The sequence below is a fragment of the Quercus suber genome, unplaced genomic scaffold (assembly GCF_002906115.3).
Source record: "Quercus suber isolate HL8 unplaced genomic scaffold, Cork oak 2.0 scaffold_522, whole genome shotgun sequence".
Classification (NCBI taxonomy): Eukaryota; Viridiplantae; Streptophyta; class Magnoliopsida; order Fagales; family Fagaceae; genus Quercus; species Quercus suber.
Genome location: NW_027069971.1, coordinates 163,193 through 183,171, shown reverse-complemented (window position 1 = coordinate 183,171; position 19,979 = coordinate 163,193). Strand labels below are relative to the sequence as shown.

Below are 19,979 nucleotides of genomic sequence, written 5' to 3'. Positions count from 1 at the left end.
TGTTCATAGATTGTTCAAGTCTTAATCATAGGATAGTGCTACACAATGTCAGTGTTTCCTCCAGTTTTTCGTCTCCCCTTCTAGAAGGATCTCCTTTCTTTATATAATCAGCTGAATTGCATCTTAACCCTCCACTTGTACAATCATTGACCTTCCTTTGGATGCTTGTCCCATTAGCATTTTGCTGGAGATGGTTCCTCCATTAATGCGACTAGCTGAATTGGTGCATTGCATTGAATACAAAGGTAATAGCTACTTTATATAGTATTTTGTCTTCTGATGTAAGTAGCTTGCTCGAGGTAATCCGAGGAACGCTCGCTCTTAGGGCTCATCGGGAGATCAGCTTCTTCGTCTCTCCTCCTCGGATTCTTATCCATGTGTCGAGTCAACACTGATGTGTGGGTGGGCCCCTTCACCTCCTCAGACTGGGCCCACGAGCTCTATCCCATACTCGAACCTTACCCTCCCATAGTAATATATATATATATATATATTAAATTCCAAACCACAAGCTACTCGGCATTAACTTTATTCACTTCTTTCTCTTTCTCAAATTACCTCTTTCACTTTAAGAAACTGTCATTTCATTTTTTATGGTTTAGAGAAATAAAAATTTATATATACTTTTATATAGGTAAATGATGGTTTCTTTCTTATTAGTCGCAACTATTGTGTTTTAGTATTTATAGTGGGTTTGATTTTTATTTTATTTTTTGGGTTTATTACCATTAATTATTAGTTTATTGGTTTATATATGAATTTTCTAATTTTTTATGTTTTTTAAAGTATAATAATACTTATCAAAATTTCAACAAATAAATAAATTTTTAAAGTAAAAAAACTATTATAGTTTCAAAATCAAAGAAGAGTTTTTATTTTTTAAAAACAGTAAAGTTATAAAGCTTCTTTTCTATTTTAACAGGTTATTTTTTTTTTTTTTTTTGTGTAGTAAATATGTAAATGATACGTGTACTTTTGGGAGAATTAATCAATTGGATCTAAGAATATTGATTTAATTTTAGACTCAAATAGAAAAACCTAATGACAAAATCTAAAATTGAAGGAGGTAATTTGATATGAACTCTAGTTATATAGATCTAGCTAATAATTTTCCTTTTTCTAGGCTCTTTGACGTCTTATACTTTATTTGCTTCAACAATAAATATTTTCTAATAATTACTCATTCTCTTTACTTTCTGGAAAACAAATTTCAAGAAATATTTGTATTGTGAAGCGTATTTGTGTGGTGTTTTGTTGAGTATATGATATTCTAAAAAAACATTTTCCACTTTTGAAAACTGGAAAACTTATTCTACTCTTAAAAAGAAAAAGAAAAAAACATTTTCAATTATATTGGAGATGTTTTACGTTAGCCATATAAACAAATTTTCATAGAATTGCGTTTTCCACTACACCAAACACCAAAAACATTTAGATTTTTTTTTTTTTTGGAAACAAAGAAAGCATATTAATATAATATGATCTGACCAGACGTAACGCAGGTAGGCCCAAGATGATTTCCTACCAAACCCAACTCAACAATCCATTCAAGCCCAATTTATCTTTCCCGCTCTCAATCCCATTACTTTGATCCGCTAAAAAGCAACCAATCTTCTACAGAGGTAAAATATTGTTCTCTTGCCTCTACTACTACTTGACTTAGCTGATTTCACATCCTTCTCGAATACTTGGGTATTGTTCTTCACATATGCTACAGATTTACTTCGATAATGTCTCAACTCTTTCTTCGGCCTCAAATCCAGTTTTTCGTGCTCAGACTGAGGTTGCCTCAAATCCAGTTTTTCATGTTCAGACCAAGCACATTGAGATCGACCATCGATCTTTTGAGAGAAGGTTGTCCATTAGGGTCTTAAGTTAACTGTGTCTCTACCTTTAGATTAACTTGTTGACCAGGTCACCAATGCTTTTCTTCCGCTACGTTCCGTTCCTGGTTCTTCGCTCCAAACTCATGTTCCCTATACTTTGGCCATGCGTTTGATGAGGAACTGAAGCAGCAGGATACACAATGCAATGCCAGGCCCACTCCATGCCAAGTCAATCTCAACCAACTGAACAAACACCCCGTCGCATCCTTGCTGACTCAACAAGTCAAGGACTAGCTAGCTTAAGATGGTTTGCACAGTGGTTGAGCTGGTTAGAATAGGTTATTATACTGAAGGAAAGCTAAAATATCTTCCATAAATAAGGAGTTAAATGTTTTGCTTCAGATCTACTAAACACATAATGCAATGTTAAGAGCTCTGCATAATGTGCATTTTACTCTTTGGCTGCACATTTCCTTTCTTCCTCATTTCTTCTTAGGTTTGCCCATTGTGTTGGTAATCCTTTCTCAAGTTTTCTTGCACCATTGTCCTCTTTTTGTACGGCAAGGTACCAAATACTACAATCACGCACTCGCAGGAAAAAACTAATTTAAGAGAAGCTGGAATAACAGTGGGAGAAACTGAGGAGGGGGTTGGCAGGTTTGTTAGGAGACAGTCTAGGCCTTAACTACCAGGCCCAGAAAAAAATCATTAATTTGTCACCTATATAGCATGTATTAATAAATTAATGATTTGATACACTATAAACCAGATGAGTGTGCCAGCAACAAGAAGACCAACCACAATTTAAAAGCACATCAAGCCAAAAACCTAAATTATACAACGATTCTGAGTAACTCAACCATTTAATAAAAACCCTGGCGAAGTCAATTACCATCAAACCCAACCTCCTTCCATAATCCTCACAATGACATCCAGAAATCACAACCATGCCCACTTGAGTTTGTGGGCTCTAGTTACTAGTTGTCCTGCCCAGGGTCACCCTGAACTCGTCGATTTAGTTCATGTCGTAACATCTCTATATATTCCTGCACAGGCCAAATAATATTATGAGCAGTCAAATGTGCCACATCTACTGTAATCATTATTAAACAGACCTCATGCAGAACATAAAAAGCATAAGAATTCATAGCTTCCATAACTACTACCACCAAAACTAAGTTACAGAACAAGAATGCATAGCTTCTAATGCAGACAAATGATCTTGACTGCATTATTTTTATTGGTAAGTTAAACACACCCAGTGAGTTTTGAACCCACATTCTTACTCTCCAGCCCTACTTATAGGGGGAAGAGGTGGCCTTATTTTTTTTTTTTTTTTTGGTAGTAAATATGTAAATGATACGTGTACTTTTGGGAGAATTAATCAATTGGATCTAAGAATATTGATTTAATTTTAGACTCAAATAGAAAAACCTAATGACAAAATCTAAAATTGAAGGAGGTAATTTGATATGAACTCTAGTTATAGAGATATAGCTAATAATTTTCCTTTTTCTAGGTTCTTTGACGTCTTATACTTTATTTGCTTCAACAATAAATATTTTCTAATAATTACTCATTCTCTTTACTTTCCGGAAAACAAATTTCAAGAAATATTTGTATTGTGAAGCGTATTTGTGTGGTGTTTTGTTGAGTATATGATATTCTAAAAAAACATTTTCCACTTTTGAAAACTGGAAAACTTATTCTACTCTTAAAAAGAAAAAGAAAAAAACATTTTCAATTATATTGGAGATGTTTTACGTTAGCCATATAAACAAATTTTCGTTGAATTGCGTTTTCCACTGCTCCAAACACCAAAAACATTTAGATTTTTTTTTTCTTTGGAAACAAAGAAAGCATATTAAAATAATATGATTTGACCAGACGTAACGCAGGTAGGTCCAAGATGATTTCCTACCAAACCCAACTCAACAATCCAATCAAGCCCAATTTATCTTTCCCGCTCTCAATCCCATTACTTTGATCTGCTAAAAAGCAACCAATCTTCTACAGAGGTAGAATATTGTTCTCTTGCCTCTACTACTACTTGACTAGCTGATTTCACATCCTTCTCGAATACTTGGGTATTGTTCTTCACACATGCTACAGATTTACTTCGATAATGTCTCAACTCTTTCTTCAGCCTCAAATCCAGTTTTTCGTGCTCAGACTGAGGTTGCCTCAAATCCAGTTTTTCATGTTCAGACCAGGCACTTTGAGATCGACTATCGATCTTTTGAGAGAAGGTTGTCCATTAGGGTCTTAAGTTAACTGTGTCTCTACCTTTAGATTAACTTGTTGACCAGGTCGCCAATGCTTTTCTTCCGCTACGTTCCGTTCCTGGTTCTTCGCTCCAAACTCATGTTCCCTATACTTTGGCCATGCGTTTGATGAGGAACTGAAGCAGCAGAATACACAATGCAATGCCAGGCCCACTCCATGGCAAGTCAATCTCAACCAACTGAACAAACACCCCATCGCATCCTTGCTGACTCAACAAGTCAAGGACTAGCTAGCCTAAGATGGTTTGTACAGTGGTTGAGCTGGTTAGAATAGGTTATTATACTGAAGGAAAGCTAAAATCTCTTCCATAAATAAGGAGTTAAAATGTTTTGCTTCAGATTTACTAAACACATAATGCAGTGTTAAGAGCTCTGCATAACGTGCATTTTACTCTGGCTGCACATTTCCTTTCTCCCTCATTTCTTCTTAGGTTTGCCCATTGTGTTGGTAATCCTTTCTCAAGTTTTCTTGCACCATTGTCCTATTTTTGTACGGCAAGGTACCAAATACTATAATCACGCACTCGCAGGAAAAAACTAATTTAAGAGAAGCTGGAATAACAGTGGGAGAAACTGAGGAGGGGGGTGGCGGTTTGTTAGGAGACAGTCTAGGCCTTAACTACCAGGCCCAGAAAAAAAATCATTAATTTGTCACCTATATAGCATGTATTAATAAATTAATGATTTGATACACTATAAACCAGATGAGTGTGCCAGCAACAAGAAGACCAACCACAATTTAAAAGCACATCAAGCCAAAAACCTAAATTATACAACGATTATGAGTAACTCAACCATTTAATAAAAACCCTGGCGAAGTCAATTACCATCAAACCCAACCTCCTTCCATAATCCTCACAATGACATCCAGAAATCACAACCATGCCCACTTGAGTTTGTGGGCTCTAGTTACTAGTTGTCCTGCCCAGGGTCACCCTGAACTCGTTGATTTAGTTCATGTCGTAACATCTCTATATATTCCTGCACAGGCCAAATAATATTATGAGCAGTCAAATGTGCCACATCTACTGTAATCATTATTAAACAGACCTCATGCAGAACATAAAAAGCATAAGAATTCATAGCTTCCATAACTACTACCACCAAAACTAAGTTACAGAACAAGAATGCATAGCTTCTAATGCAGACAAATTGATTTAGTTCATGTCGTAACATCTCTATATATTCCTGCACAGGCCAAATAATATTATGAGCAGTCAAATGTGCCACATCTACTGTAATCATTATTAAACAGACCTCATGCAGAACATAAAAAGCATAAGAATTCATAGCTTCCATAACTACTACCACCAAAACTAAGTTACAGAACAAGAATGCATAGCTTCTAATGCAGACAAATGATCTTGACTGCATTATTTTTATTGGTAAGTTAAACACACCCAGTGAGTTTTGAACCCACATTCTTACTCTCCAGCCCTACTTATAGGGGGAAGAGGTGGCCTTAACTAAGAGTTCATTAGCACCTTGAGCACATGATAGCAATGGAAGTGCAGTTCATTGTGCTTCCAGATACAACCCCCCCACCCCCAAAAAACATGCAATTGGTTATAGGTGCACAAAATCAAAATTTTGGAAACTTACATTAGCAAGACCTTCATCACTGCACAACTCATCCACAAGACCTTCAAAACCACCTTCATTGCCAGATAACTGAACTGCATTTTCAACTACAGAACGGAAAACATTTTGAGGTGGATTCAGGTTTTCAATCCCCTGAGCCACTTGTTGAAGGTTAATCTGAAAACAAAGAAGAGACTTTATCTTATCAATTATCAGCCCAAGTTAATAGTAATACAAGCACATGTTTCATATAACTTCACGTTTGACATATCTTCAGATCAAATTATCTCCTATGGTTCCTACTTACAGATATAAGGCCCAAAGTACATCAACAACCAGCAGCTGTGGACCTGTGGTAAAAAATAATCCACGACAAATGCAGGATTGCAGGATTGTAAACAATAGACTTTTTTTAAATATACAGATTACAGATTTTTAGTATTAAGCACTAAATCCCACAAAACAACAATAAACCACAATTACACAATCAATAAACTAGGTCAGTCAATAAAAGTGATGTTATTATAGTACAATCCAACCAGTCCTTGTTTCCTAATTTCTCTGTTAATAACAAGTAACTACAGATTTAATTTAGAAAACTTGATCTGTCAATAGAAGTGTTCCAAAATTTATAAAAAAAAAAAAAAAATCCATTTAATCAACAACCTGATGCAGTTCAATGAGGTATTAATGTAAAAAATATATTTCAGCAGGGTTCTTTGACAAGGCCAAGGCAATAATGTGACCCACATGTAAAACAAGTACTGTTAGTAGGATTTGTCTGCCAGCCAGAAGTAACAAATGAAAAAGAGCAAAAGAAAATACATGTACAAGTCCTTTACGAACACGCATGTATACAAACCTGGACATTATGTTCATTAGGTTTATCATCTCTGCTCAGCCTCCTCCCATTAAATTCTGGCTGGGTTACAGCTTCAGCAGAAGGAAAAAGTTGAGAGGTGGCTGACCCACCGCCGATGGCTCGGGATACAATGGGCATCATCTGTTGGAACATCCTAGACAAATCAAGGCCACCACCTTGGCCTCTTCCAAGCCCAGCGAACATGTTTCCAAGATCTTGGCTGTCAACCTGTTGGGCAATTTGATTGATTGTATTCCTCATCTGTGGGCTCTCAGTGAACTGTTGCAACATATTCCTCAAGACATCCGGAGAGCCAGCCCCAGTTTGTTCTGAAACACCTGCCAATAAACCATTCAAAGCAGGAGTTTGCAAGACCTGAGACATAACACTCGCCATATCCATCTGGTCATCAGAACCTTGCCCTCCCAGAGGTCTACTGTCCATGACCGGCCCAACTACAGAGGGAAGTTGTCCTAGGAGCTGTTCATTTGCATTCATACTATTTGCAGCAGAGCTACGGGATGCTAGAGATTCCAGTAGCTGTTGGCCGCATGTTCTAATCTGCTGATCTTGATCAACAGAAGCACTGGCTGTACCACCATCACCACCCAGGACCTGTGATTTTTGTGGCCTGCCTCGTCTCTGATTGTATAAAAAAACACGGATTTAGTAAGTATCTCTATGAAACAGAAGACACTCAAATCATGTTAACTAAAGAACCCAAAAACTAAACAATGAAGCATGTATAGCCCACTACTTCATTTGAAACATAAAGTAAAATGAATAGAAGTAAAGCAAAATCAAACATGGCACATGAAGTTATTCAAAAGAGAGAACAAAGCCTGAGGGAGAATTCTCAAGTACTAATTTGAAATATACAAACTCAAGCCAACAGGTAACTTGACTAAAGCCAATATAGAATCACCACAATATGAAGAACCTACAATGCTAAATACAAATTATAACAAATATCTAAGAAATAAAAATATGTAATGCTTTGTAAAATTATATTAAAAAGGAAATCAGTACAAGACTCCAACATCACATCTTTATTAATGAACTTCTATTGCTTGATCTGTTGCTAATGCATTTCTCAACATTTTAAAAAATTATAAATAAGTACATTATTTTAAAAGGCACAAAAGGGCGCAACCCATGTACATAGGAGGAGACAACCAACCATCAATTAAAACTACAAAGTTCAATAAACTCAAGTCAATTTGAAAAAGAAAAATATGTGGTGGTAGCCATCCAATCATATAAGAACCTCAAGAACCCAAGCTTCAAGTCCAAATTGATTTCTTACACCCTTCGAAACTTTGGGCATTACCTTTCCTCCAAATACACCACATAAGACATAAAGGAATTGCATTCCATCTATCTACATTATGATGTCAACCAAACCATCCTTTCCAACAAGACAGCAAATTAACAAAACTTTAGGCATGACCCACTGATTCCAAAATAGACATAAAACCATACCCCACAACTCCATAGCAACATCACAAATATACATAAAGACATGGTACACTACTCTAGCAATATTAAAGTGAAGATGCAAGTGATTAGTAGTTTTCATTCTCTTTTTTTTTTTATAGGTAGTAGTTTCCATACTCTTCATACAGATACAACACCAATCTACCACTACTATTTGGTGCTTCCTCAAATTATCCATCGTTAGGAATTTCCTTATGGGCACAATACATCCTAGAAAACTTAGTAAAAGGTTTTAACCTTGCACTCCTGGTGTTATGAAGGTTTCCAACATATTTTCTAATCCTCCCATCTCCTACAAACTTTTGTAAAGTAAAGGGTATCCAGAAAAGAGACAAGACACCAACTTCTAACCTTGCAAAGTTCTAATGAAACTGATATCCCAATGAAGGCTACCACATTGCATGATCATCCGCCACCGAAGCCTCTTTATGTTGTGCAATGCTAGTTAGTTCCAGAAAACATTTTGCATACAATAAACTAACAACAAGAGCATAACCAGTGAAACCAGAACTACGGAAAAGCAATTATTTTTTTTAAATAATGAAATTTTATTGAATTCAAAAAAAAAAAAAAAAAAAAAAAAGAAGTCACCCGAGTATACAGGATGTATACGACTAACACACAAAATTACAATGATCCATCAAGTCACAAATCAAACACATAGAAAACTACTCCTTTGGTTCCGGTGTGTCAAATATGGTTAGTTTGGCAGGAACACAATACTCGTACCTTCGAAGATAAAGAGAAATCTCTAGAACTATTAAAATCTCCTCTGTTTGGTACTTTGTTTCAGTGGTCTTCAGTTTGGGGTTACACACAATGTATTTCCATTCGTGCTTTTCTTCATTCTATTAGTTTTACTCCTTGAGTTTATTGTATTCGTTTCAAGTTCAGAGTGTTCATCATTGTGAACACACTGAACTTTTTATCAATAAAATCTCTATTACCTATCAAAAAAAACAAAAAACATATAGAAAACTTCCGACATCTGACATCCAGGCCAACAAAGTTCGAAAGAAAAAAAGTTTAAAATCCAGTACAGTCCTTCATCTTCAAAGCTCTAGTTGTTTCTCTTCTGTCATATGCACCACATCAAACAATGAGGGACAGCCATCCAAACAACACTAATATTATAATTGATGTCCAAACTTTCCTTGCCTACACATCAGTAAATCCACTAGTCTTTGGCATCACCCCTTGAATACCAAACAAAACAGACACCATAGTCCACAACTCAATAGCAATAGGACAATGAAGTAACATATGATCTACAGATTCCCCGTTACCTTTGCATATATAACAACAATCCAAAATCCAAACTATTTTTTTTATAAGTAATAATATCCATTGATAGGAAAAAAACACACACACACACACACGCACAGGACGTTTACTAAGGGAAGCAGGAGGCTGACATATTGAAGTTGAAAAAGGTAGGGGCAAGGAAATAATGGAGGAAAAGGGTATTGAAAAACCAAAACACACACTAAGGGAAGCAGGAGGCTCACATATTGAAGTTGAAAAAGGTAGGGCCAAGGAAAAAATGGAGGAAAGGGTATTGGAACTGTTGTGAGGACAGAGGATGGAAAGGGTGGGGAAAAGGTATAGAGGATGGCGGGGAAGGTGGGGAAGGTAGAGACAGTGGTGAGTGAGATGGTTGAGGGGGGAAGTTATTGAAGTAGAAGGGAGAGGTGGAAGAAGACATATTAAGATAATTTGGCAAGCCATTGTTGCATTCCAAACATTCCTTTTCTGTAAATTATCAATCGTCAAAATTTTCCCCAATGCTGTAATCCAAACAAAAAAAGCACCTCTAGAAGGGACCTTTGGCTTCCATATGCTTTTCCAAGGGGAGGAGGATCACTAGCAAAAGTCAAAACCTGCTAACAGCTACGAACCTCAAAACCCCTTCTCTTATTCGGCTTCCAACACATTATGAACTATGGAAAAGCATTTATCTTAAAACTAAGAAGAAAATGGCACAAAAAGAGCAAGAGCACACAAACTAACTCATATAGGACACAACTGAACAATAACAAAGAAAGAAAATTGGCAAAGTAGCCTGGCGTGTATATTTCCTTTCATATTCTCACAAATATTTTACTTGTTCCTATAAATAATATAAATCATTCATTTCCCTCCTCTTTATTTTTTTAAAAATAAACATGTGATACTTTAGTCAAATGTTCTGTCCTCCAGCAGATTGCATTTTAACATGCAAGCACAAAAACTGTGCTACCTAACCTAGCAATTTTGTACAAATATAAGCACTTGCATAAATCTAAAGTGAACAATTGACTGCTTGGGCATTATATTTGCGTCAATAAATCCATGCATCTTATCATAGGCACTTAAACAATGATAAAGTCTTTAGACAACTTTTGTGCCACAACTCTGATGTGGTTGATGGTGAGTGGTGGAGAAAAGAAGATAGGTTCATGTGAAAGTGATAGATTGCAATTGACTACACCAAAGTTGTGGCAAAACTTGTGGATCTAAAATAACTCACATGTAAATTCCCATCCTACCACGGAAGTGTCCAATAAAACAGACCGTTGTCCAGCCATTACTGAACCACCCATAGTCCAAAACTAGACGAGTAAAACATAAAACATGTTTTGCAGTGACCAAACCTAAGCTGGCACCCAGTGAAATCTACAACAACCCCCAAGTCTGCACCACAACCTTTGCCTACAAGGACATGCGTGGGGCCACAAGACCAGCTTTTCTGTTTTCCTCTCAAATATAATGTCTAGGAGGCTTATTTGGTCCCTTAACATCCCCCAGCAGTCTATTCCCTGGTGATAACAAATACCCCACTATGTCCATCTCCATTAGATGTTGAAACATCACACCAAGTACACCATAAGTGCAAAGCTGAATTTATAGCAATAATTTACTGAGAGAAGAGAGCTATTTATCTTTCAATAAGCTATTTTAAGGAATATTATAAAATACAAAATTAGCTTACCTTACGTTCCAAACCTGCCAGTCCTAATCCAAGTGGAACAGTTCTGTCACCCGATTTGTCACCCTCAGTTGCATCATGCTTCTCACCAGATCTTAGAGCATTTTCCTGAACACCCTCAGGCTTTGCCACTGTTCCTCCACTTAAACAACTCACAGAACTTCCAGAGGCAGAAACATCTTTTAAGCCAGTTGAAGCATCATTATTACTTAATTGGTCACATTTAGGATCATGCTGTTTACAATCAATAAATCAGTACAAGATTCAAACAACAATCAAGAAAGTAGCAGAAATTACTTATCAAAAAAAGTAGCAGAAATAAGATCCCCATTTTGTGCGCAAAATCTACCTTCTGACCTTCACTTTCAGGTGTGCTTCCAGATATAAATGCATCTGATTCCCCAACTCTGTTGATCAAGTTGGCTGTCAAGGTATTTGAATGTTCATTCCCTACATCACTACCTGCACCAGATTCACCAGATGAACTTTGAACAGTTGATTCTACTTGACCTGTATACAGAAATATCAGCTTGGTGAATTGAACAGCATAATACTTGCTAACATATTTATAATAAATGGATTCAGGTTAAACAAAATAAATAAACAGCTAGCCACCTGATGAAACCATGTTATCTCCTTGCATATTTCCAATTAAATTTCTAAATCGAGAATATCCTTCAGACATAACAGAGGATAGTGAAACAGAATCAGAAGGTGGCTGTGAAACAGAAACTAGTCCAGGTTGAGCACACCGGAATTTGCAACACCACCAGGGGATGGTGCACACCAGGGCGTGATGGACAGCCGTCGCAATACACTTCTCAGAGGTAGCACCTTGTTGCACCTGAATCACCAGAACCAGCACCATTACGGTGCTCTCCCTGTGTTCCTTCCGCATTACTTGCCCTTGTACCAACTGCTGAAACAATTGGCGCTAGGGAAGAACCTGATACTAATAGCATCAAATCACCATATAGAAGTTACATGGTGGAGGTAAGTATTAAAAAAAAAAAATCTTACCAGCATGTATATGAATGTTTATGTGCCTTGGGACATTCCCAATACCAACAGAACCCAAAGTCATGGGATTGGCTGAGGAACAGAACCACCAAACAGGGAGCTGGTTTGAAAAGGAGAAGGCTGCAAATAATAATACATCACTAATCCATAACTGACACCAACCTTTGCAATCATTTAGAAGCCATAACTACTAGGATTTAACAAAGCAAATCTACAATTTCTTTATGGTCCGTTTGGATTGAGGGAGAATGGAGGGAGAGTGGAGGGGAGTAGAGTAGAGTTGGCCTAATCTATTTTCAGCCAACTCTACTCTACTCCCCTCCACTCTCCCTCCATTCTCCCTCAATTCAAACAGACCATTAGAGTCTATTAGCTTGTTCTACTTATTCACTGTACTTGTTAGTTTATACATTTGTTCTCTATTTGGAGACTAGAATATGCCTGATTCCTATTGAATGCCCTTACTACACCCCATAAAAATTGAATTAGACTTTTTTTTATCGGTCAAAATTGAATTGGACTTCATGGAGCATCTGCCTTAGTCGTGAACAAGACTTCTAGTTCCAGGAGAAAATACTATTATTGCTGAATACCAATGATTGATTTAGAGACAAGAATGAGTCATTCAATAAACATATTGACCCCTTTTTTATTATAAGTAATAACACTTAATTGAAAAAATGAACTATCTCACATACACAAGAGTACACAAAATAGTCCTAGAGTTACAAAAATTGATAGTTACAATTTAATGAAAGAGAATCAATGAAATCTAGAATGTAATGTATCTCGCTGTGACCCAAAACACAAGACCATTCAAACAAAGTTGTTGGGAAAGACAAATATTGACCTATCCATGACAAATATTGCAATAAGTTACTCACCTAAGATATTGCTACTTTAACTTTAAAATATTCTATTATCAAATCAGTCTCACAGATACCTTATATGTCCAAAAATTTCCTAATCTAGCGAACTGATATTTGAAATGCTTAATATAGGTAAAAGAATTGATAAGCGTGCAGCTACTAACAAACCTGAACCATTATAGGATTAGGGCCTGATGAAGATATGTACACTGCAGGCCCAGCATTTACAACAGATTCTGCCTGCAAATCGAACCGCCAGAACTTATTAAATGCTTTTGACACACAAATGAACTAAAGCACAGAATAGGGATAAGACTTATACAGGAGACTGTCCCATTCGCAGTGTCAAAGCCGTGCGGCCAAGCTCAAGAAGAAGGGCACCTAGATGTTGCATTGAGATTCCCAATTGCATTGATTCTGCCTGTATTTGGCCCCTTATAGTGGGATCAGAAGAAGATCCCTCTTGCTCCAAGCGTCCTGCAATATGCTACAAAGTTGCAGCAAGTTACAAACAACACATAATCAGATAATAAGGCAAAATCCAAGGAATGTAAAATTGCACATCTTAATGAATATATCAGCTTCATCAAACTCATGTTACAGTAATAAGAATCTTATACGGAAAAATAAATAGCTGATACAATACATCAGCTTTGGAAAAGTGTAATTCATCTGTCAAAGTTACTTATTGAAGCACTGCATAAAAACATTGTAATCAAAGAAAGTTCTGTAAGATAAATGTCCAAGGCATATAATATGATAAAAAAATATGACTTACTTTACTCCATACTTTAACTAGGTATCTCCAGGGATCAAAACTTTTCAGTACTAATTAATTTTTTAGATCCTGTGACTGCATCACAATGAAACATGCACAGCACAATACAATGAGATGTTGACAATATGTTTTACACTGAACATTGAAACCATTCAATGCACTGATAAAATTAACTTCAGTGGGTGGATGGCAGATGACCCACAGCCAGGAAAGGGACTCTTATGAGTTAAAATGTGCTGCTTAGGGCCTCCTTATGCTTTGTTTCTTATGTTTAAAACTTGAAATGCAATATAATTTCTCCATTCAAAAAAATTTAAATGCAATGTGTAACTGTGTTTCTTATGTTTTGGAGACAATTTTTATTTATTAGAATTTGAGTGCAGTGTAGAAGATGCACATATTTCTTCTGTACGCTTTAAAACACACACAACACACACACACGCACATATTAAGTCTATATTGTTACATACTTTATTATCATTATAAGGATTTACCTTGCATACTAAAACAAACTGTGTCACTCTTTATCGTGTGTGTTTGGCATCAACTTATTTAGCTTTTTGCTTTTTGCTAAAAGTGCTAAAGTGTATTTGTACTTTGAAAGAGTGAGATTTTTAAAAAGATGCATATCAAGGCTAAAAGCTTAAAGCTAACCAAATAAGCTACAGACAAATGGACACTTAAGAAATCCATTCAGAATTCTTATGATCCATATATATTTCTAAAATAATACCAGCTTCAGTGAAAAAATATTGGAACTAATGAAACTCCTCTCTTTTACTCATCAAGAAATGTTCCAAAAGTTGCTAAATGTCACAACAAACCCAAATGTATTCTTCCACAAAAAGACACAAAAATCAAAATAATGGATATATCGAACAAAAAAGCCAAAAAAGAGGTAGAGAGCAGACATACACACAAATATGGTTGCAGCAAAAGGAACAAAACAAAGTCACCCAAAAAAACCCAAAATTTAAAAGTGTTCTGAATATGGTGATTACAGATAGTGCAGCAACAGCATGACCACTGAGAAGCCGTTCTGCTTGACGCAGGACAATGCTCAATGCTTCAGGTGAAGGCAACCCCTGGGACTAGGCAGGTTACAAATAAACCTGCTTAAGCAAGATAACTGTGAATAAGGTCCTGCTCTATTTTTAAGCAAGACAACTGATTGGTGCTCACATTTTTATCCACTTGAAAAGTGTAAATTTGGGAATCAAGAGTCTTGATATTGAGCTCGACAGTCGAATCTGAGCTTTCCCCAGAAACATTTCCAGCACTGGAACCTTCATTAGAGTGCTGATCCGCCATGCTATATCAAAAACAACAGAGGTATAAAACACAAGAAATGTACTCAATCAATGCAATATACTCTAAAAGAAGCAGCACAAAATACACAGTGTAGGTGGCTAAAAAATGTTTTACAAAAAAACCAAAATCCAAGTGACCCTAAGCATTAATGGCCTGTTTGGATGTTTAAAAAAAGAGGGGGAGTAGAGTAGAGGGAGGGAGAGTAATCTAATTACCTTGTTTGGAAGTTTTTTAAGGAAGGAGGGGGAGGGGTTTGGAGGGGTTTCAACTCCCTCTAGCCCCCCATTTTTAATTCCCCCAAATTGGAAAAATTTGGAGGGAGAGTAGAGTACATAAACTATTGACCAAGTAAATTACCTAATTTACCCTTATTATATTAACAAAATTACACAAGAAGAAGGACTAATTACTCCCTTCCCCCTTACTAATTTTAAAAACATCTAAACAAGGTGGAGGGGAATCATTTTCCTCTACTCTCCTCCCCACTACTCCCCTCCCCTCTACTCCCCTCTACTCTCCTCCCTCTCTAAACTTCCAAACAAGCCATAAGGCCCCACAATAAAAGGGAATCGGAATACCATACTGGTCGTTAATTATCAACTAAGGAGACCCGAGACCACCTTAACTTACATATTTAATACACATTATAATCAACCACAAGGGAAAAAAAAAGGTTATAGCATCCATATCTCTTTTTCCATTCCATAAAAGAAAGCTGCTAGCCAATGTAGGATATGGGGATAACTGAAATGCAAACCCAAACAGCGACGTTATGCAAAATGTACACTTTCTATTTCTGCTAGTTAGAAGAACGGTTTCTCTCTTGCAAGAGAAAGAAAGACCGAATTTTACTTTGTCTAAAAATAGACACATTGCACCTGAAAATGGATTCCCACTAACACTGTCATTATTATACAAAAACCATGACTTATAATGGGCATTAACATCATTGCCCTAATTCCCACAATTAGTTATGCAGTCAACAAGAGGAGTTTGAGATCTGACGGATGTGTAAGTGAATGATATTTACAGTAACCAGTAAATAGGTTTGACATGGTTCAAACAGGGATTGCAAAGAAGAAAGAAATACCATGAAGGTAGAAAGAAAATTAATAATAATATATGAACCTCCAAAAGTGTCAAATGATTAACTAGATTCATGAAGCCAAACCCATAGATTGTAAATCTAGTTGAGTATATATAGATCATATTGTTAAAAATGCTCTCCTCTTGGATAACTGAGATGCAAGATGCATCCAACATATAAATTTTTTTTATAAGTGCATCCAACATAGAAATTAATATAGATGAGCACCATTGCAAGTTTTGTGCATTACTTACCGTGGTAGACTGCGTGCCAGAATTACCAACAGTTGTAGTCTGGCCACCCAGTCCTATTGAATTCAAAACTGCCCCAATAACCTACAATTCAAACAAAAAGCCATAAGGTCCTGTTCCAATAGTAATTGACATAAACCCACCTCACCACAAACCCTAATACTAAGATACAAATTAAAGCAAGACTTTCACCAACTATGAGCAAGAAAACACACCCGGCTAAGGTCAGGAACAACGCCTTCACCTTGCTCCCCAACATTAAAGGTCCCGAGAACTACACTGTGGGAAATTTGCCCAATTCGATTACGAGGGTTGCCAGCACTGGAATCATTTCCTGCCAACTCGCATGAAAAAATAAAAACACAATTAGTTTTTACAACTGATGGTTTTCATTTTAGAGAACCGGTCCAAACCCGATATAGTGCAGAAGAAACTTTGCCTGAAAACCAACCTCTATTACCATCATTCCCAGTTGTCTCTCCAGTACCTGGACCAGATGAAGGTTGAGACTGTGCTGGCTGCCTTTCCACTAAATGCAATGTGTGTCCATTTTCCACATCTACAACCACTTAAGGAACTACTTTCTGAAAGTAATCAATATAAAGCTGGTAGCACAAATGAACCCATTCTAGGAACTATAAAGACCAGTGACAAACTCACTGACAATCAGATTTATGCAGCCCGATATGCTCAATAATTAAACATTGAAGGATAAACATTATATAATAAACAAAAGTAAATCCAATCCACAGCACGAAATATAAATTCTATAAACAGCATAATACTTCTAGCAAGGATATGCTAAATAGATTAATCCAAACTAAGCTCTAGTCAATGACCTATGGAGAAGAACAAAAGACCAACTTTTCCTAAGTACATTAAGTTCACTCAACTTGTATTTACAAACACAGAGACTTATCAGCAATCATCCAACCAAGCCCTTTATAAATCATAAAATTAGCAATAGACCAATAAATAACTTTACACTTGTTGAGTTCAACCTAGCCAATGAACTCTGGCCTAAAAAAATAACACTTACCCCTCTCATAAGAATTGGTATAAGGTAAGGTCGTAGGTTCAAAACCCATTGGGTAGCTATGAAAGTTAAACAATAAAAAAATTATTGACTTCAACCAATTATTGACTTCTTAATGCAAACATGATTAGTTTTCCATTGGTTGGATACGGTATTCAGAAAGAAGATGATCGTCCTTTAAGACCCTTCCCCTAAAAATCAGCCGTTGCTGACCAACTGGGACAGTAGTTTCATTAGCTATTTTCTCCTTAAACGATGAAACACGCATCTGAAACAAATTGGTAATGAAAAGAATTAAAATTAGAAACTAGGCAGGTTACAAATAAACCTGCTTAAGCAAGATAACTGTGAATAAGGTCCTGCTCTATTTTTAAGCAAGACAACTGATTGGTGCTCACATTTTTATTCACTTGAAAAGTGTAAATTTGGGAATCAAGAGTCTTGATATTGAGCTCGACAGTCGAATCTGAGCTTTCCCCAGAAACATTTCCAGCACTGGAACCTTCATTAGAGTGCTGATCCGCCATGCTATATCAAAAACAACAGAGGTATAAAACACAAGAAATGTACTCAATCAATGCAATATACTCTAAAAGAAGCAGCACAGAATACACAGTGTAGGTGGCTAAAAAATGTTTTACAAAAAAACCAAAATCCAAGTGACCCTAAGCATTAAGGCCCCACAATAAAAGGGAATCGGAATACCATACTGGTCGTTAATTATCAACTAAGGAGACCCGAGACCACCTTAACTTACATATTTAATACACATTATAATCAACCATAAGGGAAAAAAAGGTTATAGCATCCATATCTCTTTTTCCATTCCATAAAAGAAAGCTGCTAGCCAATGTAGGATATGGGGATAACTGAAATGCAAACCCAAACAGCGACGTTATGCAAAATGTACACTTTCTATTTCTGCTAGTTAGAAGAACGGTTTCTCTCTTGCAAGAGAAAGAAAGACCGAATTTTACTTTGTCTAAAAATAGACACATTGCACCTGAAAATGGATTCCCACTAACACTGTCATTATTATACAAAAACCATGACTTATAATGGGCATTAACATCATTGCCCTAATTCCCACAATTAGGTTCATGAAATTTCTCATTGCCAATACCACATTTGAGAATCAGGAACTAATGCATATGATAATTCAATTTCCAAACATCATTGTGTTGTGCTTTTTGTTGCATTAAATTTAGAGAGTTTCAAAATGTACGGCACAAAAGACTAAAATGCTAAATTTTGCAAGAACGCAGTAGATATTCTAGACCTAGATTTTGTCAAATCCAGAATCTAAACAAAATTCGCTGAGCGAGAAAGTAAATTAGCAGAGGTGAAGCTTTGAAAAACCATTTCTCCACTCGGTGCCAAACGCCGATAATCAAAATCGAATTTTCAAAATCCAAAAGGAAAAGAAATTCAGGAAAGAAAATCAAGAAAACGAACCCTGAATAATCTCATGTACAATCGCGATTACAAGGCACAAGAACCGGGCTTAGGGATTTAATGAAAATTGAGAGAGAGAGAGAGAGAGAGAGACAGAGAGAGAGATATATATATATATATATATTGTAAGCGAACCTTGGAGATGGAGGGGGCGTGAAAATGAATCGGAGAGTGTGAAGTATTTGGATTTGATCGCCGAAGAAAGTTGAAAGGGGTTCACGTTATGACTTGATGCGAAAGCAAATTAGCTTCTCGCACAGAGAGAGAGAGAGACAAAGAGAGCGAGAAATAGCACTCTCTTGGTCTTTGCAGTCCAGGTCTGGCTTTGTTGTTTAAGGATATATATATATATTTTTAAATAATGTAAAGTTGTTTAAGAATTAATATTCCAGAATAATCTAGACGGCCAGTCCTTAAAATCATTCCCAAAAAATAAAAATAAAAATAAAAATGATACGTTGTCGTAACAGTGCTGCGTTGGCACTTGCCCAAGAGCGCTTTTTTCTTTTTCTTTTTTTCCTTATCAAAATGAGAAATGATACGTCTATAACATTTTTACAATATTTTTACAACAAATTATAAGTAGCAGGTTGTTACTGGTTATTATTGTTAGGGCAAAAAAGTAATCTCAGTATTAGTTTCAAATTTGAACTAATAACAACTAACCACCTATGATTTATTGTAAAATTGTTGTAAAATTGTTGTAGGTATAGTGTCAAAATTTTAAAGGACTCGTGAGTCGTGCGTAGTCATCGGCCAGCTGCCATTTGGGCTTTTAGGTAAGCCCATGGAATCATCTGCCATTAGGCCCATTACTTACCCCCATTATCACATTTTTGAAGCATGGCCAGTATTCATTAGTCATTACTCGTTACTCAGACCGGCAATCTCATGGTAATTTTTAGTGTTTTCAATAAAGACATTTAATATTCTTTTTTGAGATAAAATTTCAATATATTACTTTTTGGTGTAAGAGAGAACCAAACCCTATATTTCTTATTTGACGACAAGATATTTTATCAATCGAACTAACTAGAATTTACAGGACATACAATCTTTAAATCACCTTACTCCCATAGTAATTGTCAAATTATTCAAAAAAAAAAAAAAAAAATCTATGGACAGAACAAAATCTCATTAACATTTTCATAAC

The 19,979-nt window shown here is 36.2% G+C and overlaps 1 protein-coding gene across 1 annotated transcript; it reads right to left on the bottom strand.

Moving 5' to 3' along the window:
- Window positions 1-2,529: 2,529 nt before the first annotated feature.
- LOC112023190 (uncharacterized) lies at window positions 2,530-19,160 on the bottom strand. Its single transcript, XM_065763742.1, is given in 19 exon segments — window positions 2,530-2,872; window positions 5,714-5,869; window positions 6,555-7,196; window positions 11,023-11,253; window positions 11,369-11,529; window positions 11,635-11,782; window positions 11,784-11,965; window positions 12,040-12,117; window positions 12,120-12,159; window positions 13,077-13,148; window positions 13,231-13,395; window positions 14,688-14,777; window positions 14,869-14,998; window positions 16,028-16,419; window positions 16,551-16,669; window positions 16,787-16,894; window positions 17,522-17,639; window positions 17,770-17,899; window positions 18,962-19,160. Coding segments are annotated over 18 exon segments (3,030 nt in total). The 5' UTR covers window position 17,899; window positions 18,962-19,160; the 3' UTR covers window positions 2,530-2,803.
- Between the last annotated feature and the right edge of the window lie 819 nt (window positions 19,161-19,979).